Below are 27,168 nucleotides of genomic sequence, written 5' to 3'. Positions count from 1 at the left end.
CCGAGACTGATTCACAACAAGAGGCAATGTCGGTGTGGAAGGAAGTTGCATGACCCCCCTGGGGGGTGGGCTGAGCAATATATTGGGGAATTAATGATGGGTCTATTCTTGACAGAGGTGCTTCCATTCTGTGGGAGTTTAAAAGTTGTCTCCAAATTTTGGGGCTTCCTGGAAGTTTAAGTTATTCTTTGGGTGAAATCGAATATCCCCTTGGGTAACATAACGCTCATCAACATCGTTTGGCAAATGGAACAAAGATAAATAGAAATGAGTGTTAGAAAAAAATTGCATGAAATGCGATATAAACATGCTTTGCTTTTTTGTAGAGCTAGGAATGGCTACGGTAAGTATTTCATATTTGATTGATAGGAGGGTAATAAAAGTCTCACTAATGTAAACACTAAAATGTAGCTTCATACAACTTTTCATTCACCGAATAATATTATGAAAAAACGCAGTTAATTGAAGAGATATGTTTAAATATGTACGCGTTTCCAGCCTCTGAAGGCCAATGCAGTTTATCACATGTACAGGAAAATGTGACTTTCACATTTCGCTACTTCTGAAAGACTCACACGATAAATATAAAATGCTGACTATTCAAAGTAGCAGAAATGCTAAGTACCCTTACTGCATTTTCAAACTGGAACATATTCGGAGGGGTGAAAATCGTTATAATTATAGGCTACTTTCAGATACGATTGATGTTAAATCGGCAGCCAGCGCGAGTAGTTTATACATAGGCGTAAACTCAGGGAGGGGGGGGGCTCTGGGGCTTCAGCCCCTCCTGTCGAAAATAAAGGGGGAGCTGAGCCCCTCCTGAAAAATAAGGAAATGCTTTACCAATTTTTAGATTAGTTTCTTATATTATAGGTTTCAGCATAAGATTTGTTGCATTAGATAATTGCATTTACAGCAAAATAAAGTGTGAAATTATTGTGAACATAAGGTCAGATCCAACTCGTGGCCAATCCTTCAGAGAGTCTGGAGGCATCAGAGGAAATTTTTTGAGCCCCCCCGAAAAAAATGCAAGTCTACGCCTATGAGTTTATATGATAAAGGCTAAACATCCAAGGTGCAATCCGATTAAGGGCACTGAGAAACATGTGGAAATTTCACTCCCTTGTTGCTTTAACTAGCAACAATAGCATTGACTCTAACAGTAAACCAATAATAGAATTGCACTGATTCTTCTAGCCCCTGTGTTTTCCAACCTTCAATAGGTAGTTCTTCTATGCTTCTCTTGAAGGCCTCTGAGAGGAGAAGTAGCAATCCAGAGATTAAATATTCACTTTACTTCATATTCATACCAAAAATAGTAATGATTTATAAAAGAAAGCTTCTAGAGGCCTGGGCTCCAGTAGTCCACTCTAAAAATAGCATCAAGGGTAATATTTTAATTGCTTCTGTGTTATACTTTTATCGTGTAGAATTGTGTTTAAAGCTATACCTTCATGGTCATTTTAAACGTTAGTTAACTACGTATGGATGAAACCCAAAATAGAGGACTTGGGTCAAGTACCCCAGTCTAAAAATAGCAGTTGGGGCGTTTTTAAGCTTGTGTCTGTTCAGTATCATTAACAACGTGTTAAATTGCCCCAGTGTACCCATTTTCATGCTGGTACCACAATTTGCACAATTCAAGTCAAATACTGTGCTTAAAGCCTAGACTATGAAGGTAAAATCCAATTTCGAGATCTGGGTTCCAGTACCCCATTCTGAAAATAGCATCAAAGGGTAAGATTGTCAATTACATCTTTTCGTATGACTTTTCAGTTTGTTGAAAGAATGGAGAAAGCTACATTTCATATTCATATAAAAGAGAGTAATTATTTGGAGAGAAATGCCTAAAAAGAGACATGGGTACCAATATCATATTCTAAAAATAGCATCTAGGGGCAATCTTTTTTATTTCTTGTTCTCTTAATATATTTCAATATATGATAATGCACCTAAATCTTTCCTTTTGCGCTTCTTTTACAAATCAGTAATGACATATGGAGATTGGCCCAATACGAGGACTGGGGCCAAGTACCCCAGTCTAAAAATAGCACTTGGGGGCATTTTTCGGCTTGTGTCTGTTCGGCATCGTTATCAGCGTGTAAAATTACCCCAGTGTACCCATTTTCATGCTGGTTTCACAATTTGCACAATTCAAGTCAAATACTGTGCTAAGAGCCCAGACTATAACGCTTATAAATGACAAAATTGTGTTAGTGCCGACCGATAGCGGTGATGTATGATAAAATTTAGACTTTAAACGTCAATTTGTGATGAGTAAATTGTAAAAGAAGTTATTTTGTAAATTGAGTAAATTGTAAAAGCAGATATTTCCACGGGGTAATGGCTCCGGGGCTTTCACGCCAGCTAGACCCCTCTCTTGATGTTCCTGTCAAGGCTAAAATCGACTCGCCTATAGAAAACGCCGTTTTACCCGCCCCTAATTATTCTAACTTTAAGTAGAGGTCTCTACTTTTACATCAGGGGTCTGGAGCACAGGTTAAAAGGGGATGAATGGTAAAACACTTCAAGATAATATAGAGAGTATCAAATCAATCTTTCCGTTTTATCACCAGAGACATCTGTAAAAATTCGAAAGCTGGAGGGGCGCGGTTAGGAAGGAGAATCTCAGAAAAACTTTGTCTCAGAAAAATTGACACTTTTTCAAAAATGCTAAAGAAAAGGGACATCTTCTGAAAGTCTCTGGGTTTCCCCTGTTCCATGCAAGCTTTGGGCATCATTTGTAACGGCAGTATGGTGCAACAGCTTTTACAATACGTGTTCATGTTTCTTCAGTTTTTCATGAGGAAGAGGTGGTTTGATGTGAAAATATTCAAATATTCGGCAAGAGATGCCAACGTCTAAGAGGTAAAGGATGGGACAAGGTTTAAGTCAAGGAAGTTTGGAAAATCGTTCACAGCTTTTTTACTGGTATTTTTATCGAATGAAACGCCACTAGAATCTTAAAGTCATACAAATTTCCTCGATAATCACAAAGGCAACAGTTTATGGAACTTTCATTCATACAAGGGCAGTTTATTCAAATATTTGATTTATCGATATTTGCGCCAACACTACCACACAATGCCAAGTATCTTTATATCTCCTTTAACGATTAAAGATATGCTCTCAAAATTTATAAAATATAAGATTTTTTGATATTACAACATCATGATAGCGTTGCCACCCCTAAAATTACCACCAGCCCCGAAGTGACAGTAGCTTTCATTAACACTTGGGACCAGTTTAGGCCCTCTTTAGATAAGGTCACTTAGCACCTCGTAAAAACACTACTCGCGGTTAGAATCTAAACTGCCTCTTTAAAAAAATAATTGCAAAGGCAGACTCATTTTTTGGTGCTTTCAATAAATCTTGACGAGTAAAATCATCCAAAATGGTCTTAAGGATGTTAAACTGAAAAATTATTCTCGCGGATAAAACTTGTTACCGAAAATTGGTTCTGAATAGTTCTAAACTGCAAAAAATCTGGCAGAAGCATATTCTGGCAAAAGCATATTCTGGCAAAAGCATATTCTGGCAGAAGCACATTCTGGCAGAAGCACATTCTAGCAGAAGCACATTCTGGCAAAAGCACATTCTGGCAGAAGCACATTCTAGCAGAAGCACATTCTGGCAGAAGAACATTCTTCGAATAACAATAACAATTAAACAAAGTTACATTTATTACAGGTAAAATCGCACTTGATATCTCGGGATGCAAAAATTATAGTTGAACATTATCTTAGTGCTAGGTGGACAAGCCTTCTCAATAAGATATGAAAGAAAAAGAAATCAAACAACCCAAGAAAACACGAAATTGTTGATATACGAAATTTCATATAAATTCAAAAACACAAATCTCTCAATTCATAAAACTCTCTTTATAAAAGAATTTGCAAGGAAAATAAAATTTGGACTACATTCTAATAAAACAAACATTGGAATAGAGTGTAAACAATTATTGTAATAGAGAGGGAAGGAATCCAAACTGGAATGATATAGAAAGATGGCATTCCTGTCATATAAAAAGGCACGATCTCGGGAATTTTCAGTGAGCAAAATGCAAATCAAACAAAAGTGACCTTGTGAAAGAGCAGTTTGATAAGACTAGAGGGTAGATACAAGAGAAGTTTTGTAAACATACTGATCAGATCCTTACCATTTTCCCATAAACATAGGATTAGACAAAAGTTGTATAAAATGTAAGCTATTCGTTATAGACCACAGTACAGGGTGAAAAGGGGAAGCCTGTTTTCGCGAGTGCATCTTCAAATTGAATAATTTTGAAACTTTAACAAAATCTGAAACTATTACTTTGCAAGTTGACTAGCTTATTTCATTTTAGCAGCTGTATTATCTGGGCATAGAAACCCAAACTTGTATAGAAGTGTATCTATCTCCGCAATTTCTTATAAACAAGCCACGTATCTTCATACTTTATCCAATAAATCCTTTTCATTAAAAGAATTGACATATGTTGTTCCCTTTCAATTCCTTGTGAATAGAAAGAGGCATTGAAGTGACACCCCCTGAATTCTAACGTCATTGGCTTCCAAGCCTCTTTGAAAAACGTTCGAAACAATTTGCGTCATCCGAAGATAGACTGTTTGAAAGTCCCCATTTTATAATATCTTTTGCCAACAGCGTCAACTTTGATACAATGTCTGATTGTGGGAGACTCTTGATGGACGAGCATATGATATGGAGGAGAATTTTTGCGTTTTCAAAACAATCTGGAAACGGCAAATCCTACAAGTAAAAATAAAATTAGACATTATTCGAAAGCATGGTTGCATCATATAAAACTATGACTTCTTAGACTTGAGGCAGAAAAAAATGCTGAAATGCAGCTTAAATTAAAAAAAACTGCACAGCAGTCTAGGGCCTAAAGGTTTGTGGAAAAGGATAAGGATATGTATTTCTTTGCATCGTTAAACTTTAAAATGCAGCAATACTTTGAGTAAAACCTTTTTTCTGCTTTTTGTTTTAATTCTTTAGTTTTTTGTAGCTTTGCTAAAGGCAAACACCTCTTATCAAGCAGAGTTTATGTATCTAGAATCCAAATACAAGGGGCTGAGATAATCTTTCTGGCAGCGCATTTTGATGTTAATTTGCTATCAAGGTTTGGAATACGACAAAATAATAGGTAACGTAGGAATGAAAGAGAGAAGGTGAGGGTGCGGGTTGTGGTTAAGGTAGATGGTAACCAAATATAAAAGATCAAAACAGAGGATCTCACCGCTGATTCATTTAGCCAAGATTGGAGTTCCTTTTTAAATCGTTCACTTTCTATTTCCATCTGCTGAAAGCTTTCATCACCAATAACAGTAATTTCGTTTCCAAGTATATCTACCTTCTGTTCCCCTGATTTCTGAACAACTTCCCCTTCCGTGTCTTTCTTGTCATCTTCTGATTTGTCACTTGCACGCCAGTTCGTCTTGGAATCATCCTCATTAAAAATTTCATCGCCTTTTACAGGTTTCTTTTTCTTGGTCTTCCCAACCTTGGAAATTATATGTTGTCGCAATTGTCTCTTTATTTTTGCCTCTAAAATATTGTGATCCAAGCTTTTAATGCATGACTTTAATTGTGCAATCCTTCCAAATGAAGTTAATAGTAGCGATGACGAAATACCAGACAAAAATGCTAAGAAATTTCCAATATCAATATTTTGGTAACTGGCTTCAGAGAGTGAAGTTCTTTCGATACTGTTGTCATTTGAAAAGCCCCCTTCTAAACCATCTTTAATTTTCTCCCATCTGCGTATCAATGAGGGAAATATTTTCCACCAGAAATGAAACAAAATTGCAGTTTTGTGATAACCATCAAAATTATAAAAGAGTGAGTGAGCTTTTTGTCTCTCTTCATCATTTGAAGATTTGTCCAGGACCGAGGCTGTTATCAATTCAACCGTTGTGAAATCTCTAGGAAGGAGCAGTTTGTACAATTTCTCAAGAGCCTCAAACTGATGAGAGCTGTAGGCGATCTCCAATGTTTGAAGCCAGTGTGAAAGACAATGGTAAGAGTTTCCCTCTAAAAGGCTTTTGATTCCCATAGCAACTTCGAAAGAAATTGACAACATGGCCTAGAAGAAAGTAAGGTTTGATTATCATACAGTTACAAGACAGTTTCAGAAAATGCTATTGCATGGTGCCTAATAGCATTTTGTGATAACCAATGTTGCATTTCTTATAATATAATATATCTTCTTTCATCACATCTAACTTAAATACACCTTTTGATCTTCAAGATTCAAACATGCGAATTAAACTTCTGTTGAAGCTACAGACAATCTACTGGCAGGTTAAAAAAAACACTTTAGAAAAAACATGGAATTTCACTTACAACTTTCAAGTCATTTACTGTAATCACTTTTCCAGCATTGAAGCTCTGGGACAGTTGCCAATGGTCATTCTCAAATAATCCGTGCAGAGGAGTGGTATCAAACTTACGATGGAAGACGTCACAAGCGATTTCCATGACTTTGTTTGGTTCTTTCTTCAAATTTTGTAGCAGGTCACCTGAGAAAAAAGCAACTTTACGTAAATAGAATCGAGATGAAGACATTTTGAAATACGCTGTAATGCTTTGACATATTAAATCTCAAGAACCACCATTTAACCTTAACGTCTCTCACTCCTGTCACACATAAGATACTTTCTGCATCCTGAGCTCGTTGTGAGAATGCAAACACCAAAGGCAAGAAAGATAGAGAGAAATACATGCTTTTGACTTGTAGCCCCAGGTCAGTTTATCCTTGAAATATGTTTGTTAACCTAACGTCTCTTGGTATCTTTGGTCTTTCTCCTAGCTGGAACTGTCACTGGCTGTCACAGATTGTAGTCTACACAGTCACATATGATATTTCTTTAAAAAAATAAAAAAAGCCTTACTCTTTGTGTGTGTATTGACAGATTCAAATTGACAATCAGACGGTATATAATGTCCATTCCTCTCAATGCTTGCGGTAAAGCTGAGAACCACATCACTTTCTGTACCTGACAGGAAGCGCATTGTCAGCTCATGAACGATCGCAAGGAAGGTGTATCCCTGAAGAGCAATGCAAATAACTTTAAAACACAAGGAAAGATGTTCCAGGCAGAGGACAGTGGGCTCTTTCTTTCTTTAAAAAGGAAAATCAGTACCTGTCTGTCCATGTACAGAGTACCCTGTCCCTGGATATTTAGCCATTTAAAATCTACTTTAAAAAATAAGATTGCATTAATCGTCGGTACAGTCAAAACTTGATCATAATGCAAAAATGCAAGCAACGATGGTCCAACCTAACACGTTTTGCTGTAGTGACTGCCCATCCCCCCCCCCCAGAATTAGTCTTCATCTATCCACAAAATCGATGTGACAATAATAACTAACCTAAATGATACCCCTTTGCCTTTTCCATCACAGATTGTTTAATGATATATTTAAGTTTATTGAGAGCTTACTGTCTTCATTCTGCTTTTCAAAGTGCAAAGAAAACAAATCGGAAAGAAAGATTAAAAACACACCTTCGGGTTTCGCATCATTTCAATGACCTGGCTGGCTTCTGTCCATTTAAAATCAGTTAGCAAAGCCTCTGCACAGTGTTGCAAATAGGATTCTGCCACTTCAATATTATCGTAAACAATTGCAACCTACGAAGTATAATCAGGAGTGTCACAAACAAACGAACTTAAACGGTACTGTTTTTACCTGCATGCCGTATTCCAAATAACTCGGATACGCAAAGGGGTTAAGGCCCTTCGTTTGGGTTTGGTTCTCCTCGGAGTATAATGAGAAACTATTGAATTCCCTAACAAAATAGTCAATGTAGGCATAAGGTAAATGTTGCAGATATTGAAAAACAAGTCCTCACACTTTGTTATTTACAAGGTCTACAAAGGAAGCAGACAAAGAAATTCTTAGAAGAAAAATTGCAGCATGGAGTAATCTCAGTCGAAAACATCGCTCTGGCTTTCTGTCAGTAAAATATATGGAGATTCCAAAGTATTTGGAACACAGCTGGGGCTGCAATAATCAATAACACACCTGAGCAGCAGTTTTCAAAGAGCTGACATCACCTTTTCTTGCCAATATCTTAATAGCAGTATCACAATCTCCAGCTGCAATATAACTGCAAAAAAGCCATAAAAATTGCTAAAAAACTCCAAAAATCTCAACCCACGTGAAAAGAATGCCCCCTTAATACCAAAGTTGATATTCCATACTTATCCTTGTTGAACATATACGAGGAAAAATCACGAGCGAATCAACGGACGTTACAAATCAACTCGAAGAATAATTCGACATCATTTATTTCGACATTGACAGGAGTAGCATCTAAAAAGTAGTTGATTCCTTCCGATTTCTGGATGGTATTTTGGGCGAAGTTAACGTCACGTAAAAGTGAAAAAAATTTACGCAAAAACATAGCAGAGTTTCCACGTCGCATTACTCGAAGAGGATTCACGAACAAACACAATTTTTAGCAAGGATTAGCTCGACAGTGAATATTTGGGGTTTAGGTGGGGCCTATTGAAGGAATTTAAAAGCATTTGTCGTTTCTAAATTCATCTATTGAGATTTAACGGTCTTTCATACCATTTCGCAGCATTTTCATAGCACCCCTCTGCAATCTGCTTTTCACCCCATTGTCTGTACAGTTCAATTAGAACAGGATCCCTGCTTGACAGTCTTACCTTAGCTAAAGCAATTGCCTCTCTGTGTCAAGGAGAAAATAAGCAAAATCAACAAACAGAAAAGTAATTAGTAAATGTACTATACCAAAAAGCGATTCTAAGAAAAATGGAGAAACTAGAAAAAATAGCAGCAAAATTTAACAAAAAAGCTTATAACAGAAAAATTACTTCGCTTGAAAATTCAAGTTTTTCAACTTTTCTTAACCTCAATCTTCATCCAAATTAATGTTTGACTTGAAAAATAATGAAACGGAAGACCATTACTGAAGAAGAGACATAAAAATAACCTATTGTGGTTATGAATAGCATTTTGAGAACTACTTTTTTTCTCCAGTTTTGAATTTGCTCAAATTAAAGAAAATTGTTCGTGTTTTATGTCATGGTCAAATACATACTTAAACATATTCTGGGCCTTGAACATTTCAATCGCTTCTTTGACTTTGTTGACGGCAACGTAATACGAGGCTGCAGCAAAATAGTCTCCTTTTGATGCAAGCTGGTCTGCGTATGCTTTCATGGTTGACTGCCAAACATCGAAACCCCCTGAATGAAAGATTATAAATCGTTCGAATGAAATACTTAAAGTTAAACCATTTATAGATTGAATCTACTGCAGAAAACTGGAAATAATAGCCACTTCGAGAAGTAATCATTATGCTATAGGTAAAATATAAGCATAAAGAGCTGGCATACAGATAGATAGAGGAATCGTACAAGGATGCATGCTGTCTCCGATGATTTTCAAACGTCATGGTGAGCATTTGATGCTTAAGAAATTAGAGAATAGTAAACAATGCCTATAAACGGAAAATTGTAACTAAAGACGATTGGAAGATGATCCACTGAGTATTGAGAAAACAAACAACAATGGTAAATACACTTCATGAGATATAAATATGAAACAATTAATGAGACTAGCCACGAAGAAACTACGATAATGAAAATTAAGATTTAAAATAACAGTAGCTAAAGTACTAAAATAGAAGAAAAGAGTTCTTACAAGAAAACTAGTACTTAACTACTTTGGAAAAACGCAAAAGGAAAAATCAGTAAAACTGATAGTAACCTTAACATATTTGAAGAGTTTACATAAAATGACTTCTGACTGAATGCAAAGAAAAGAGTTTGACAACAATTTTCCCATTAGCTAGGCGTGCAAGAGAGGTATGGAACGTCAAAAAATTGAGCAATTAAGCAACTTGGCGCCTCAGAGATTAATTATAAAGCACAATTAGCATATACTACAAGTCAAAATCAGGAAGGCAATCACAAAATCAGAATATTCCGTATTGGGAAGTGAGTATAAAGATGTGATATTATCAAATATACAAGGATAAACAAACATCCACCTGTTAATGATGAGGTGGGTTGCGTTTCTTAATTGCCTGTTCTAGTCTTTATTTTGTTTTGTTTCATCTCTTGAATAATTCATTTACTTTACTGAAACCGAGAATTCTTTATTACCAATGGTTTGCTTGTTTGCCGTAAAAATTATTTCTGTCAGGGGGTTCCTGATCACAAATTCGCTGACTTGTGGTCCAGCTAATGGTCAAAGATAGCTTGCTTGCTTGTAGAAGCTTCTTTAAGACTATGCTGTGGCCCAACATCTGAAATTTTTTCCTGGGCAACGGCATAATATATCACCCTCATTTTATCGCTTTTTTTGATAAATTGGAGAGGTACGATCAACTGAAGAAGTATAACAATTATTTTTATGGCACATTGGCTAGGTCCACCCTGGAAGGATTAATCTAAAGAAAGTGATGCTTTGTTAGCCTTTTTTGTTTAGTTTATTGTTAATGTGATTTAATCCGATTATAACTTGTATCGTTCCAAATATGTGTTTACGCAAATAAATATACAAATGTTTAAACGAATAATATCATCGTAAATAAACATACAAGGATATCATAATATCAAATAATATCATACGAATAATCAACATCAAAGATTCACAATCAATTAATTAACAAAGAAGAAAGGATGAATAATAAGTATGTAGAAATTTCTTCAATCGATTTTGCTTTGATTGAATTTTTTTGGTGAAAATCATGTAGGGTGATGATGATTATATATTCAGCATTTATTATTCTCTTTTCCTATCTTTTCTCTTTTTTTCAAAGATGAAAATGTTAGCAAAATGCCAGCTTGTCATATTGCAAGAGCTTAGTGGCACTGTATTGGTGCGAAGGAATTGCGATCGACCATATCATAACATTACATCGATTATCGAACCGCCCGACCATCCTACACTCACCTATTGGACTCATGGCAACAACCATCTCATTCAGCTCTCCTTTCTGCTTACAAATACTGAGTGCACCTTCCAAGTTACCTTTCCATAACTCTAGATGGAGCTGCTGCTCACAATTGCCAGAAAGTAAGTGATTTTGACCTAAAAAAATAAATATTCAGTTATTGACCACAAAACTTACCTGCCTGAAACTGAAAACAAGGAAGCACGGTAGGGAAATTTCTAGCAAAGATCAATAGACCATAGTGAAATAAAAATACAAGATACCATAGGTATTTCAACGAAAAATGCCAGAAAAGAGTTACAATAAACAAGGGTAAATGCATCTGATTATTTCCAAGTTGGAAAGCTCTTTTGAGATATAGTAGGTCTGGGGGGAGGGGGAGGTTTTATGGTTTATTTCTGATAAGGATGCAAAGAGTACATTTTATAGTTTTACTGTAATCGTAGAGAGAAGATAACCTAGACGTTTTTCTGTAATAAGAGAAAAACAATTTCGAAACCATACCTTCAGTAGTAAACATCTTGAATGCTGAAGGCCGATCACCAAACAAGCCAAGATTTACATACTCAGCTTTTCCCGGCACAAATTCTCCAACGGAACTATCCATACTTGATCCCTCTAAATTTGAAATATTCCTTTTTTATAAGGAAGCATATTACTGGCTGCAGTTAAAAGTGAAAGATGGAAGGTTCAATGCATGGAGAAGTGTTTTCAGTATAGAAATTAGGATAAAAGTTGCAATTATTTAAAGTTGGCACACATGCATACAAGGACTAGTATCAAATTTTATCCAAGGTTTGTCACAGCTCATTCGAAAAAAGCTAATCAAAGCAATATTAGCAAACAATTTGTGATCTTAGTTCAAATAATCACATGAGAAAATTTACAACCTAAACTTGATAAATCAAAACAAAAATATTACTTATCTTTTTACTTCAATTCTACAAGTTGAAGGAAATAAATTGCAAATGAAAGGGGAAATGCAAGCTGCGTGGAGAAAATACCTTTAAGATGCTTGGCAAGCATTATGCATTCCTTTTGACTGGCTGCTTTCTGTTTATGGTTCTGTGTGGCAGACAATGGAAAAAGTGATTTTGGTTTCTTCTTTTTTGTATCACCTGAAATAGGAACATACTGGAACTAATGATTTGAGAGACAATGGGCCTCAAAGTAGAGCAAATACTGGAGAACATTGGATGGAAGATTTGGACCATTAAGCTGCTGGTTTAAGAATAGTCACTTCCCTGAATACCTCTGCAAGCACTAGAGTTGAAGGGGAGGGAGGGGAGGGGGGGGGGTTGATATGTTTTAGCATACAATGACAAGTTACAGTCACGTTATCAATGCTTCCTGGCTTGATTTTACAGGATACATAGTAAACAATATCTATGGACATGTCAACGAACATCAGTTTTAAGAATACCTTTACAGGACGATCGCTTTAAGGCATCCTCTTGTGTTAACCTCGACTTCAAGTCAGAAGGAGACACCGTAGAGTCTTCAGTGGAGATTAATCTCGCTCCGAGTCCATCATCAGAAGAATCCACCACAGCGTCCTTGGGTTCACCACACTGACGTTGGTTCACGAGAGATTCCTCTACGGCTGGTTGACCTGTAGGTTCTGACGCAGTTTGAGGTTTTGCCGTTGTTTTTGCCTTTGGTTTTTCGCTCTTTCTAGAGCCAGTTACTTGTTTCTTGACATCTTAAGGAGATAATGCAGTTTATAGAAAAGTTTTGAGGTTTCAAGACTTGAAAATACATGTTTTAGCGGACTGTATCGGTTCATTTCGTAGCAATCACATACTGCCTTGCCTTTCCTTATATTGTAAGCAATTAAAGAAGAAAAAAATAGTATTTCTGCTGCAACTTGATGTAAGTAAATCACTCTCTAGCATTAAAAAGCAAGTCACCTTCTTTCCCTACATATTTTTAGGCACAAATTGCTTAAATGTTTTCATAGCAAGTCGAATAAAGAAAATTGCACTATTATTTTTGCCTTCATTAAAAACAATTGCCATACTTACGGATTTAAAATTAGTTCAAAATTATATAGCATAGATAAATAGTTACACCTTAATTTAAATAGTTGAATAGCATAGTATAACATTATATACTGTGGCACTGTAACACTGTGACAGACACAAATTGCAAGGACTCCAATGTTGTCTAAGCAATTCTAGATAGAAATATAATAGTATTACGTCTGCAAGCCTTAAACACAAAAACATCGCTTTTGCATTTATACCTGTAGGCATTACGTGCTTGCATGAGGATATAGTCCATCTTCGTAGCGTGAAATCTTCGCTTCCAGAGTATATGACGTCAGGATCAACAAGACTCCACTCAACACAAAGCACACGGCCTAAATGCCCTCGATAGTTTGCAATCGGCTCATTTTTGCTAACATTCCAAATCTGAAACAGATGCGAAACAATTGTTTAAGGAACACAAGCGACGTAAATAAACAAACAAGAACTCAACTCAAGCCAATTCAAAGTAATAGTCTACATAAATGAAGAAAAGTGACATCAATTTCATATTGAAGCAATTGCTGTTATAAAGTTTTCCTAGGTGTTACGAGAATTGGTATGAGAATTAAGATTTCCAAAACATGTACCATAACCCTAAGTATTCTCATACGTATTGCTTTAAAAATTCTGATTGTAATCATGGCTGTTTATTTCACTCTTCAAGCGACGGCTTTATTGAACCTTGGATTTAAATAAAGTCAGAGATCAAAATACAACATCGATCAAGAGACTTTGCTATGTTTCGCAAAGCTCACTTTTTATAATTTAAAATAATGCTAACCAATTCAGGTTTTGTTCTTGAATTGAAGCTTTGGATAACGCAACATGGTACCAGTCAATGAAAAGATTCGGCTTCCCGAACAATATGGCTTTCACCCAGAAACGGAGGAAATGCATGGAGGTTTTTCAGCTGAAGGCTGTGTAAAACGTGCGAAAATGCTTAGAAATCTCGTTTCCATAAATATTTCTCAATCACTTAGGCACACAATCTATTTTCCTGAAAAATACCCAAAAGCCTGTTTTTGAATTTCTACCCATCCATCAAATGCATATATTCAATCAAATCAAAATAGAAGATTAATTTTCCTACAAGATCGCCTGTTAAAATCAAACACAGCAAACAGCTGAGGCAAAATCATGCAATGCTCTTCACAAAATTCCGAATTCAAACAAATACGATGATTGGTCCACACAAAATCTGACCTTATGTTGATTATAATTATGAAACTTGCCTGAACTGTCCCATCATAACTAGAAGAAGCGAGCAGCTCCATCGAATGAGGCGACCACGATAAGCTCGTTATTCTTTGACTGTGGTGATTGAAATACCGAAACTTCTCTTTTATTACAATCTGCTTCTGGCCAAGGGTCTTGCCATCTAAAAGAATACTAAGAAATAAATAAAAAAACCAAAACTGAGAAAGGAGGGACACCATAAACGATGTTCTTAGTCTTCACATTTCCAATTGTCACAGATTCACCAAAAAACACGAGCTTTGTAACCCAGTAACGATCCATTTGATAAATCGATTCGTGGCGAGGTACTACACATATGCAGAAACGATAAAAAAGCCTGTGGCATTAATGTAATGGTTCTTATCTTAGAAAAATCAGACTTTCATATTCCTTTAAACCACTTTTCATTGGATGTGGTCAAACAAGTCAGCTTTATGTAGTATTCGATTTGTGCAGATTTTTGGGGGTTCTCTGATGACAATGCAAACAATACTGAAAAACCTGTTTGGTTTATAAGAGTTAACAGCGACAGAAATAGAATCAATTGGATAATACCTATCGCTTGCGAGATATCAGTGACGCACACGTAATTATCGCTGGAGCCAGTTGCAAGCCAATTCGCAAATGCATTTCCTAAAATGTGAAAAGAACACCAAGTGAATTTTGCAGATATAAACCATATAGCAGAATAGCAATGTGCACAAGGGAAAATACATAATTGTGCTATTGTTATTGCTTATTGGTCACGTTAGGCCTGGGACCTTAGGCCGAAATGCATATGCTGTCAATCTTACATTAGCAGGGAGAAAAGAGTTTTTCAGTGAAGCGTCGATTCATAGCCTGACTGAGAAAATTGAATTCAGGAAGGAAACTGAAAGGATAAATAAAGAAAAGGCGAGTCTGAACTTGAAATGTAGAAAACATATTTAATGAATCTTTTTGTGAACTACGGCTACAATAAATCATAGCTTACCGGTTGTAATGTGAGAAATGTCAAACTGGTGATGCCATTTCATACAATTTATGATCTTGCGGTGGACAAGAATGATGCAAATGCTTTGCAGATTTGGACTCGAAAATATCTCAACAGACCTGCAAAAAAAGAAAACGGAAATTCACATCGCTGAATGCTAGAATGTGCAGAGTTGTAAAACTTGCACTCTACAAATAGAATGTGTGAAAATAGGGTAGGAGATTATATTTACAGATAAATCGTATATTTTCTTAGAACCTGTAATGAAATAACTAAAAAATCAAAGACTAGAGCCCAGACTCTTCTATTGTTGTATATAGTTTTGTTGTGATGGCCTGTGTGATGACCTAAGCACGCGAGATTCTACCTCGAGTAACTCTGTAACCGGTTCATAAAGTTTATATTGAACCGTCGGGCCATAGATCGAGAATTAGAAATGTATTGTGGGTAAACTGAACGTGTATTGTGGGTACACTCACCCATCATCATTTCCAACAGCGACAAACTTGAAATCTTTTCTCCATTCAACGTCACTTCTCGAAGGAAATCTTTCCTATAAGTCAAAAGCATCTCCTTTGCATTTAATGCCCTTCAGAAATTAATGCTGAAGAAACACGATACAACCAGAATGGTAATGCACAACTATGAATTTCTATATTAGCATATCTACCTAAAGCCCCCAGGGTTTACTAAGCTAAATTTCGAAACCTAGGTGAAACACCTAAGATTGAAAAGCAGGGTAGCTCTGATTGATTGGATCAAGCGGCCGAAAAAATTATAAATCCTAAATTATATAGGAACTTCAGTTAATATGGGGAAGAAGTAGATGACGGAGACACATAGAGATACGTTAACACATTTGAAACTGAGCCAGGGGAATCAAGACACCATAAAAAGTGCAAAATACTGACCTTGATGCTGTTTGTTTTTCTCACTATTGCATTCATATCCCTGGCTTTATTCTGCAAGCGATTCATCGAATGAATTAGGATGGACCCTTCTCCTCCACAGCTATATAGACAGTTTCCACCTGCACTGTCGTTGTCTAGGAGCCAGATGAGAAATTGAGGTGGAGATGTGAGCAAAGAACCCATGAGGGTTCACCTGACACCTTAGTCAATTGACTATGCTGACATCATATCAAATGTTTATGGCTTTAGGAGACCTACAATCACTGTCAAAAGTCTTGGAACACTAACGTAGGTTTTCAAAGGCAAATTCAGCCATCCCTTTCTCCCCCTAGGAACAATGTTGATTTACTATAGAAAAAAGAAAGGGGTTATGGATTATGCTTTTTCTTGTGGATTGTTTGATGTTTTTCTATACTTTCAACATTGTTTTTGGGGGAAAGGGGGCGGAAGTGGTAGTTTTCAAGAAAACAAATGAACGATTGAAAAGCACAGCGCAAAGTGTTAGGTTTTCCAAATAATTTTGGCAGTGATTGTAGCCTTTTAAGGGACAACAAAGGCCTGTAACCTCCGAGCCCTTCAAACATATTCAAAAATTGAGATCCAATTAATTGCTAAATTTTGCTCTTAAAATAGCAATGCCACCAATCTATTAAGTAAAAACAATCACAAAAATGCATCAATGTACACATATTGTTACATGAAAATTATCTAATGGCTGCTAGTAGTGAGATAAAGAAATTTAGAATTGGCAATCTTCAAAGGCCATCTACAAATGTTCTAAATTAATCCCATTACAGATGAGGGCAGTTACGAACAAACGAAACTTCAATATAGAGCAGTGGGTGAACAAAGGTCTCCTAAATGTCTCGATTTTTATCTTCTTTAGCTTCCTGAAGCTGTTGCATCGCCAACAACAGTTTGATACCGTGCTTATGACGTAAGCAAAAATAAATAGCAAATCGGTTACAAATTACAATTACTAATTACAAATAGCTCGCCTTGATCCTGTTGCTACGGAATATGGTATTATGAGAAGCTATCTATGTAAGCAACCGGCTACTCTTACGACTACGTGTACAGGTAGCTTAATGAAACTCAGGGAAATTTTTAGGATTCAGAATGCTAGAATTTAAAATGCTTCGAAGGTTTTGAAAGATAAGATTCAGCAACAGCATTTCAGTGGCTGAGTTAGCTTTGAATATTAGAAGCTGAGTGATAAATAAAATTTGGCACAAAGGCACAAAGGGGAATACGAATTTAAAGCAACAAGCGAGAAACGATTTCAAACCTACCGTTTGCAACTTCTCCACAATTTGGTCCCCAAGCCAATGAATATACTGTCTTTTTATGGTATGAGATAGAAACTTCAAATCTTAAAAAAATAAGTCAAATATGGGGTTTATACAAATTTGCAAATAACATAAATGCTGTAGGAATGTCTTAGAGATGCTTTGGGAACTCCTTCGAAACGAACTCCTTCTGTCTACACAACAGAGATTTTCTCGATTTTATGTAGATAGATTCTAAAGCTGCTAGATGAAACAACGATCGGGCTCTGCCAATTATCTGAAACATGTTGTCAGTCAGGTTTTTCTTGGTCTGAGGACGAAGGTGATGTGCTCACTTTTGTTTTTTATTAGAGAGGTCGCTATACCATAATCATTATTAGACTTGGCTAGACAAACGTTTCCTGGTAAAAGGCTTATATTCTTTGCGATGATTTATATCATAAAAAGATTTAGAAGTGGCTACTTACTTTTTAGAGGCAATATTATAGATGCCAACGTGGCCATCATCCGTTCCAAACCCAACAACACCCTCTTTGCGTGGGTGACAAACGACCTGCAAAAGATGTTACGTCTGCTAATGATAGATCTACAATTAATTTCATGTCTAGCATTAGGTCAGAATTGGAAACAAAGCTCTTTTTTGGACCAGGGGGTCTTTCGATATGTGGCAGAAGCCAAGCCACGATGTCATCATCACTTTTTGTCTCTTGTGAGATAAATGCAGTTCTGGGATGAAAATAAATATCCCCTACCAACATGCTAATAAGTGTAAGATGAAAAACTACAAAAAATAATCATTTATGTCCGCCATTTCCTTATTCCGCCTCCAAACAGTCCTCGGGCCTGGAAACAAGTTGTTCCCCAGATCCCGCATCCCTTCCCAAAGCAATATTTCTAGACTGTCAAAAGTTTGTTAAATAAAATGCTAGAACCAAATTTATATTCCACAAACTCTTAAGTGTTTTAAACTCCCCAAATCATGTTATTTTGTCAAATAAATAACTTTCTAACTCAATCAGTTCCTTCCCCAGGTTTCTTCTTTATACTCAAGACGTCCTGTCCTATCAAACGAATTTGTACTCACAACAGTAACTTTTGATTTTATTCCTTGCCAGAGCATAATGGTGTCATATGGCTGATTGCTGTCTCTTGTATTCCAAACACGGATAACGTTATCACCAACGCCGTAAATGATGCTATACGGATCGAGCAATGATGTCGTCACGGAATAAACATAGCCCCCCAAACTTGGAACGCAACCGAGTAGGCTGTGCGTCTCTGAATTCCATAAGAGTACCTATCACGTAAAATATAACAATGAGACTAGAAAAAGTTTATTGGTAATATGCTAACTGAAATTTAATGCAAGTCAGGTTTAAAGAAGATTAGGAGCACAATCTGTACAGACTTCGAATAACTTTTGCAAGATGGCAACAAGAGACTCAAGATTGAGTCTAAACTGTAACAAACAGAGCACTTGTTTGTTGTTTAAACATTGGCTTATAGTTTTTAAGCAAATCTAATTCATTTAAACAACTGTTTCAAAGACCCATTGCTAAAAATAAGCTGTGCACAGCGCAGGCATCCCATAATGCATTTTTAGACAGTCTCAAATTGATTTTGGTCGATCCGTGAAAGTCTACCGCCAGTGATTTGCCACACGCGCAAAGGCTCATAGATAGCAGCTTGAGATAGAGACGCCTCTAAAAGCAGCTTGAGATAGAGACGATTTTATTGAATATTCTTGATGTTATTTCGATTTATTCAAACAGTACTTACAGTATACAAGTTCCAAAAAATAAGGAGGATATGAAACACCTACTTGTCTATCCATCGATGTTGTGATCATTTTCTTAACAGAAGGGTCGATGGTTATATTGAAGATAATTCTTGTGTGGCCATGAGATAATGTCTTGAACTCTTTGCTACTTAGATTCCAGACCAGTATTTCACCACTGAAATCAAAATATTAATTTATTTGAATTCAAATAAGTTTATGCAGGTTTCTGATATTAATAAGATATATAATTAAACAAGATTAAATCCGTTTTGCTCCTTTGTCCAGTCTTATTCTGCGATTTTGAGTGTTGTTCAGTTGATTTTGAAGGCAGTCAAAAATGTTCAGTGGACAGGATTAAATTTCATTTGTTCATAGATGTTCTAGAGAAATGTCCAGTCGTTTTGCCACTCTACTGAACATTGCCCAGTTCGCGCACGTGCAATTGATGTAATGGATTGGATTTGGCGCGAAATCTATTTCCCATATTCAAATTAAACATTAACATTCGACGAAGAGCAGAAAAAGGCATTTCATTAGTAACGACGAGTCTTTTGAAGAGATTAGCTTTGGTTCCGATGAGGGAAGCGATGGAAGTGAGCAGGAGTACGATGATTGTGATGAACCTAGCAGGCCTAGCCTTTCTTCACACGCAGTTTTCCCGCGTGCATTCTCCCACAGTGCAAAAGTTCACTGGACAATGTTCAGTCGTTTTGCCACCACCAAAATTTTCTGAATGTCCACACACTGAACAAAGTGAGGAATGTCCAGAGCATGTCTAGTGCAAATTTTCAGTCGTTTTGCCGGGGCTTTATGGTGGCAAAAGTGGATCAGAAAGATATTACAGCCTCTTGATCAGGGGAACAAAATGAAAAATCATATGGTAAAATGGGCAAAACGCTGATGAAATATAACAGCAATGTAGGATGATCGCATTATTGTTTTCATAAAAATGCCTTCATATCATGAAAAGAGCGCAAATCCAAACTGTTTTGGTAAACAGCGCAAATTATACTAGACAAAAACAAAAGAGAATAATAGAAGAGTTTCCACTGGTCAGACTTGTTTATTGGGAAAAAACATGCAATTATATTCGGGCAAATTAATAAAAAATAAACGAGAAGAGAGCGAAACAGGCAGTTTATTAAACTAAAATTTTCAAAAGCTAAGGATTTCAAACAGCGTTTTAAAATTGGCTCGAATTTATTTGATGTTCTTGAAAAATGCTGCAAATATTTATAAAAACAATTTGGTAGATTAGATTTCGACGTCAGTGCAAGAATTTTTTACTTAAATGACGTGATTAATAATTCAAAAGTGGCTAATTATAAAGAGTATTTAGCATGCAAGCTTGGAAAGCGTCAGATTTTGTTTGGGTGTCGCGAAGGTTGCCAGTGTAAAGAGGAAAAGGACGAAAGCGAATTGAAGATAACAAAACATCTTTAACAAGTCGTTGGTGCCGATCAATTTGCAAAAAGAGCAAATGATGAAGGCTTGGCACTGACTTGGCTGAATATAAAACTTTTGGCGTCATTACTCGAACTTAGAGACACAGACACTCAGGAAAGAAGAATGGTAATTGCAATGTAGAAGGTAAAAAATGTTGAAAAATTGAAGCTACGGTGGACTCTGATTTCGTAATAAAAGCTGCTTTCAAAGCTTTTGGCAAGCTGACCTATTTTGAGCAAAAAACGAAAATAGTAAGAGAAAGATAAATGTAAGAAAGAAGGTTTTCAACATGGAGATTACAGGTATATTAAGCATCATTTCAACTTCCTTGGCCCTTGTTTTCAACATTATCGGGCTGAAGCTGTTACATGAAGTAAAGAAAATCAAAGCGACTCAAAAAGTTATCCTTTCAAACTTGAGTGTATCTGATTCTCTGAATGCAGTGACAGCATTAATTGGCATCACTCTTATTGATCATACAATCTCAAACGACGAGAACAAATTTGCTGTTGGAGTATTGGCATCGTTTTGTGTCTTGGTATCATGTGCATCACTCATCATAATAACGATTGATAGAGTGATTGCCACTGCAATGCCTTTGAAATACATTGTCTTGGCGACAAGAAAGCGATCCATTATCGTTATAGTTGGCGCCTGGCTATTTACTTTGGCTTTTGTGACAACATCGATTTTAACGTGCACTCTTAAAGAAATACATGCTTACACATTCTGTATAACCATGCCAACCGAATTGATCATAATCGCCTCCTATTCACTGATAGTGATTAAAGCGAGGCGACAACGAAAAATCTCTGGTATGAAAAGCCTAAGCGAGACAAGGCAAGGAAAAAAAATGTTGGTAGTAGCATGTGGGATAACGGTATCATTTGCCTGTCTTGTCGCTATCCCGGATTTGATGATATATCTGATGACAGACGACAGAGATATATTCATTATGTTTATTCAAATATATTATTTCATAAATCCCTTGATTTATATATACTGTTATCCACCCTTGAGAGAGCTTATAAAAAACAAATGCGAGCAGCTACTTCATAGGTCTAGCACAAATTCTGGCCGCGAAAATCGGCTTGAAACAAATACTGGGACATGCTTGAGCAAAATTGGAGCAATTTTGTCTGTTTCGAAAACTGACAAAGTTAGAGTTAAGAAGAGCCTAGAGAAAGAAGAAAGCACTTAAAAGTTTTCGGGATAAAAACTGTCTATAATCAATGCTGTAATCTTGCACGAATAGACCGATCTATCATTTAGAACTTAGGCTGCCGGTCAGCCCGTAGACTTTCAAGATCATTAAAGTTAAGGAAATGACGTCAGGCCAAAATCAGGACAACGAAATTATAGGAGTTGTTGACAGCGATATAAATTGGTGCTGATCTTTATTCTTCAGCTTCTGAGAGAGGACACTGAATGATCAAACATGACAACAACAAAAACAACTATGGCCTAAGATACTAAATTCTACCTTGAAATTAAATTACATTACTGAAAAGCATTTTAGTGACAATTTCAGTACAAAGAAAAAGTATTATTCATTAAACCTCTTATTCAAAGCGAGTATTATTCAATATGCACTACTGTACAGTACATAATTATGTGTAAAGCCACATATTATATTAATTTTACATTTTTTGAAGGAAATACTTCACTGTAAATCGTTTGTGTGTTCGGTAGACCAGATGCTAGATTGCGGAGAGATGTACTTTCTACTTCGGCACAAACAACTTGCTGGGCAGAATAAGCAACTAAAATATGGCAACTCCATCATAGCTACGAAACAATTATCGTCAAAATTTGTTGCCTGGTGTTCGCAACTTAGAACTGTCCTGATTTATACACCAAAATGTGCACACCTCCCCCTAATTAACATCAAGCATTATATGAAAATGTAATATTCAATATCGTTATTAAATTTTGGATGTAAATTGTTATGGTATCAAATATGTTTAAAATGGTCAGCATTTCATCATAGGTAGATAGTCACAAATCTTCCTTAATTATAAAAACTTTGTTTCCAAAACACAAATGAGCACTCCAGCTTTCGGAAAGAGATAAATTTCATTACAAAAATGTTTACACTGAAACTGTATTATCTTATCTATCAATTACAGGACTGCATAGCAGCAAGATATTGAATAACTCGTAATTTGTAAAACCTAAGAAAAACAGCTGTTTTAACGAGATGCTTTTGTTAGATTTTAAAAGACCAGAAAAAGAAAAAAAACGAAACACAAACACTAGAAGACAATCAACAGCGAAAAGAAGAGATATAAGTGGATGGACAAAAAATTTATGTCTTTAACACATACCCAGCAATGCTGCTAGAAATCAATGTGGATTTGTCCTGCCAGCACAGCGTAGTCCATATTTTCACACGCCCCATATCATCAGCTTTCTTTCGCCCTTTTTGGGCAGACGTTTTGGATGGTATATTCAGAGTGAGGACAGGGTTTTCTTGCTCGATGTTCCACACGCGAATGGTCTTGTCTTTTGAACCGGAGGCAAGAAGCAAACCATCACCTATGGATAGAAAGCAAGTATCTAGCTTAGTAAGAATGAATGGACGAATGAATGAATAAATGAATGAATGAATGAATGGATGGATGGATGGATGAATGGACGAATGAATGAGTGAGTGGGCGAATGAATGATGAATGAATGAATGAATGAATGAATGAATGAATGAATGAATGAATGAATGAATGAATAAATAAATGAATGAATATATGGACGAATGAATGATTGAATGAATGGATGAATGAATGAATGAATCAATGAATGAATGAATCAATGAATGAATGAATCAATGAATGAATGAATGAATGAATGAATTTCAGTAACTTATCTTTCTTGTAGAAGGTCGGTTGGCAAGACACTTATGCTGGTTAATATAATTCTTTCATAGACAGAGCAGACTTTTATTCAGGTTTAGATAAGCGACACGGCTAGAAAGGCTTTTCACGGTTAAATATTCTAAATCTGAAAATAGCACGGAAAAGTTGGAAATAAGCATAATAAAGCACTTTCGTCCGACACTTCTCAGAGCATATATGTAGGATAATGTCCAAAGGTAAGCAGAAAATTTAAATCCAGTAGCAAATACCCAGAATTATTCTTAAATTATTCTTAAATTTTCAATAAATTATTCTCTGTAAGCAGAGCTGAGCCATGGCATATGCTTCTGGGCTTTATATCTCTGGTGTGATGGCCGTATTCATCTTTTTTCCAAGTATCTTAATCATTTTATTCAAAAGGTAGATTCCAAGTATCAAAAAATTTAACAATATTAACGTAGCAAAACTTGTAGCTGAATTGTTTTTCTAAATTCTTAAACAATTGGTAACTTTGAAAAAGACCGCTTATTCAGATGTGCCTGCAGACGTATTTTGATTGGCATGGTTTGCCTGTGAGCCCCACTCACACACTTTAGCAAGGCCTGGTCTTTACCTTTCAAAATCACTGATATTTTCTCCTCCAGTTATTCATGAAGGTTTCTCATGAAAGTTTCTCTTCGCTAACTTTCAGATGCAAAGAAAAGAGTGAGCCTGAACTGAAGCCATCCATTTCACAGTAACAGAAAAAAGCAGCCTTTTTTCAAGATTTTCTTATTATTGTGCTTTTATGCAAAAATGCCACAACTAACCATATATCACGTTTTTCTAAACTCACCATTGGTTTGAGTAGATACTGGCTGCCAAACAACTGAATGGACTTCATCTAGATGACTCTTGTACATTTGAAGAACCTCTTGCCTTTTCATGTTTACTACAATGACATGGCCATTGGTATAGCTGTTAACAGAAAATTTCCCTTGATTCAATATTGAAAACAGTAAAAGGAAGTTAAGTGACACTTTATCCTCTATGGAATTCAATTCAATCTAAAATTCTGTAGCAATTGTATACATATCCAGTTAATTGACTTTTCCTAAACAGTCCATTACAAAACATATTATTGATAAGTTATGTTATATTTTTTAGCTACATCTTTCAGGTTTTTTATTCCAATTTTTGTTCAATGTCAGTTAAAAATGACAGTCAATAACAAAATATAATTGTTATAAATTGCGCAGTAATTACCCTACAGCCAGAACTGACTGCTGTAATTTAGTTGCATCCATACACATAATAGCCACTGGTGATGGATTCCACGAAGAAGATTCACTTTTGACATAGTTCCAAGTTACCAGCAATCCCTTTTCATCACCTGGATGCAGAGGATCATTATAACATGGCGGGGATACCACAAAACACAAATGATAATGAAGACATGATTGAAGACAGCAAACCTGAATCTAACATTCCAAATTTGTCCCTGATTTAGTTTCATGGAAAGCAGTTTTTTTTAATAAAAAAAGATTTTATTACTAGTCAACAAATGGTAATGTATTTGTTTCAAAGACAGTGATACTGTCTCAAAACAATCAAGGTTGCATTGCTCATTGGGTCCTTCCTTGTAATATTTTGCTATTCTGTTCTGAATACAGTATCATATTTCCAGAGTATGGTTATACTATTGACTACAAAAAGTTTTGTAACCTTTTTTAAAAAATTCCCCCCCCCCCTCTTCTATATCATATACTGCCAGCAGAACAATCGTGAAGACAGAACAAGATGCTATTTAAATCAAAAGATGAGTTAACAGTCTGATGTTAGATATTCTTCTATACATTATGCCATAATAAATTGTGGTACATGAATGGAAAATTTTGCTTTGATCATTACCTACCAGATATAACTGTGTCATTTGCAGGAGAAACTATAGAAGATATCTTTGCCTAAAGATAAATTCAATGCTAGAAAATTAAAATCACTTAATTTATTAAAATTCCTAACAGAAAACTAAAATGAATTCTATTATGCATTGTCTCTGTCATACAAGCATTGTCTCTCTCATAATTAGCAGCAACAAAACATTGTTTCCGTATCAGTCAATCACAGCAACAATCTCACTCTTATGTAGAAGATGCAACCAACCTATCAACAGGACTGACAACAAAAGCAGTGCTTTTTATTTGTTCCATTTTGAAATTGGGCATGAAAATTATGATTTTTTTATGATTAAAAGACAATAACACTCACCTGATGATTCTTCTGCTCTGCAACTATAGTCATGCTTGCATTGATATCAATGATTCGGACAACTCCATCTTCACCCCCACTTCCAATACATGACCTGCCAGAATTCTCAGATGCCATCCAACACAATGAAGTAACCCTGTCTTTTTGTAACTGGAAAGATTTTCTGAATGCTGGAGAATTTCCAGTAATATCAAATACATATATCTGATTTCTTGCAGCAAATGCATACATCCCATGATCATTGCTTGCAGCTGCAGATGAGCAGTACCAATTTGGAGAGGCAGGTATGACCAGTTCATCTCCCATCTTAACCAATTATTTGTGTTCTTAAAACTTGAATTGAAAAATACACAAATTAACAAAAATGACTATTTATGAGAGATTATCAAGTTTAATTTGTATTGAGTTTAATTGAGTTTAATTGGTACTTGCATAGAGGGTTGAAGCAAATTTGAAAGATAAATTCAATGCCGCATAAAATCTTTTGCATAGTCAATGTTGGCTGTAAATAATGTTAGGAAATGTTAGTTTCCTTCTTTGAAACCAATTGTAAATGAATTTGCACCAGTTTGAAGTGTATGTCAGATTTTGAGAGGGTCTTGTCTGTGCAAATAAGCAGCAGCACAGGTGTGAATGAGCAGAAATCTTCCCAAGTAATCTTCCCAGGTGTGCCAGCACTATAAACTTTCCTAGCATAGGATTCAACAGACCTAGTAATAAGGTGGGCACTTAATGCTACCATGTCTGCATATAAGGTGTGTCATTACCATGCTCTGCATACTGGAAAATACATAGCCTATTCAAGAGCAAGGCTTTGTTTATATAGAGAAGAGGATAATTGTTTAAAACAATGGAAAGCGGAAGAAGCTGGAGGGGCAATTGCCCTCCTAGTTAGTATGCTAAAAACGGTCCTGGGAATATGTCTAGACGAAATCCAGTATTTCGAAGATTTGTCACAATTGCATAAACCAGAGTGCTATCTTGTGTTTGACATTCTCCCCAAACTGGGCAGTAGATCTTGGTAGGGGAAAGGGTTTCCAAGTCTCACTCTTGTCCAAAGTTCATACTGATTCTTTCATCTTGTTCCAAACAATAAATGTTCACAAACAAAAACAACATCAATTCAACGCTAAAATAAGGTGAACAGTAAGCCTTTCAAACTAAGATGCACAATTAAACCTGCAAAGCGAATTTGATACTGGGTAGCGTGCGATTTCAGCATGCACATGAAATACACCTTTCAACCCCCATTTTCGTAAGATCAAGATGTGTTGTACATACAGTAACGCAAATGAATGGCATAGTTCATTTGAGATTGAATTATATTGCAAAACTATGGTAAAAAAAATGCATCATTAGGAAGCACAAATCAACAAGAGAGTACCTATTCTTGAAACTTCCAGCTTCACTCTATGCCATGCTAAACGAAACTGTCACGTTTTTCAATTTGTGACTCCCGCCATCTTTT

At 36.0% G+C, this 27,168-nt stretch overlaps 1 protein-coding gene across 1 annotated transcript; it reads right to left on the bottom strand.

Annotated features, from left to right (window-relative positions):
* Positions 1-3,801: 3,801 nt before the first annotated feature.
* LOC135686640 (gem-associated protein 5) lies at positions 3,802-27,168 on the bottom strand. The gene is made up of 28 exons (XM_065202910.2): positions 27,085-27,168; positions 25,701-26,033; positions 25,348-25,396; positions 24,699-24,825; positions 24,289-24,410; positions 22,929-23,139; positions 19,198-19,330; positions 18,460-18,672; positions 17,843-17,928; positions 17,379-17,458; positions 16,087-16,220; positions 15,655-15,728; positions 15,176-15,294; positions 14,758-14,835; positions 14,199-14,344; positions 13,182-13,350; positions 12,360-12,638; positions 11,941-12,054; positions 11,441-11,554; positions 10,936-11,073; positions 9,074-9,221; positions 8,581-8,700; positions 8,029-8,113; positions 7,509-7,634; positions 6,894-7,050; positions 6,346-6,521; positions 5,240-6,085; positions 3,802-4,749 (listed from the first exon to the last, which is right to left on the bottom strand). The coding sequence occupies exons 2-28, from the start codon at positions 26,004-26,006 to the stop codon at positions 4,543-4,545; spliced, it is 4,557 nt and encodes a 1,518-aa protein (XP_065058982.2). The 5' UTR covers positions 26,007-26,033; positions 27,085-27,168; the 3' UTR covers positions 3,802-4,542.

The sequence above is a fragment of the Rhopilema esculentum genome, chromosome 6 (assembly GCF_057945365.1).
Source record: "Rhopilema esculentum isolate cy_ngs chromosome 6, ASM5794536v1, whole genome shotgun sequence".
NCBI classification, from domain to species: domain Eukaryota; kingdom Metazoa; phylum Cnidaria; class Scyphozoa; order Rhizostomeae; family Rhizostomatidae; genus Rhopilema; species Rhopilema esculentum.
Note: the sequence above shows the minus strand (reverse complement) of the source record. Positions and strands in the feature narration are given on the sequence as shown.

What these genes read in the sequence shown, in the direction of transcription:
- LOC135686640 (XM_065202910.2), bottom strand. Translation starts at nt 26,006, where the DNA reads ATGGGAGATGAACTGGTCATACCTGCCTCTCCAAATTGGTACTGCTCA. An exon ending in CAGTCAGTTCTGGCTGTAGG is followed by an intron (nt 24,411 to 24,698) that starts GTAATTACTGCG and finishes TTCTGTTAACAG; the next exon opens with CTATACCAATGGCCATGTCA. An exon ending in CAAGCACGTAATGCCTACAG is followed by an intron (nt 12,639 to 13,181) that starts GTATAAATGCAA and finishes TATCTCCTTAAG; the next exon opens with ATGTCAAGAAACAAGTAACT.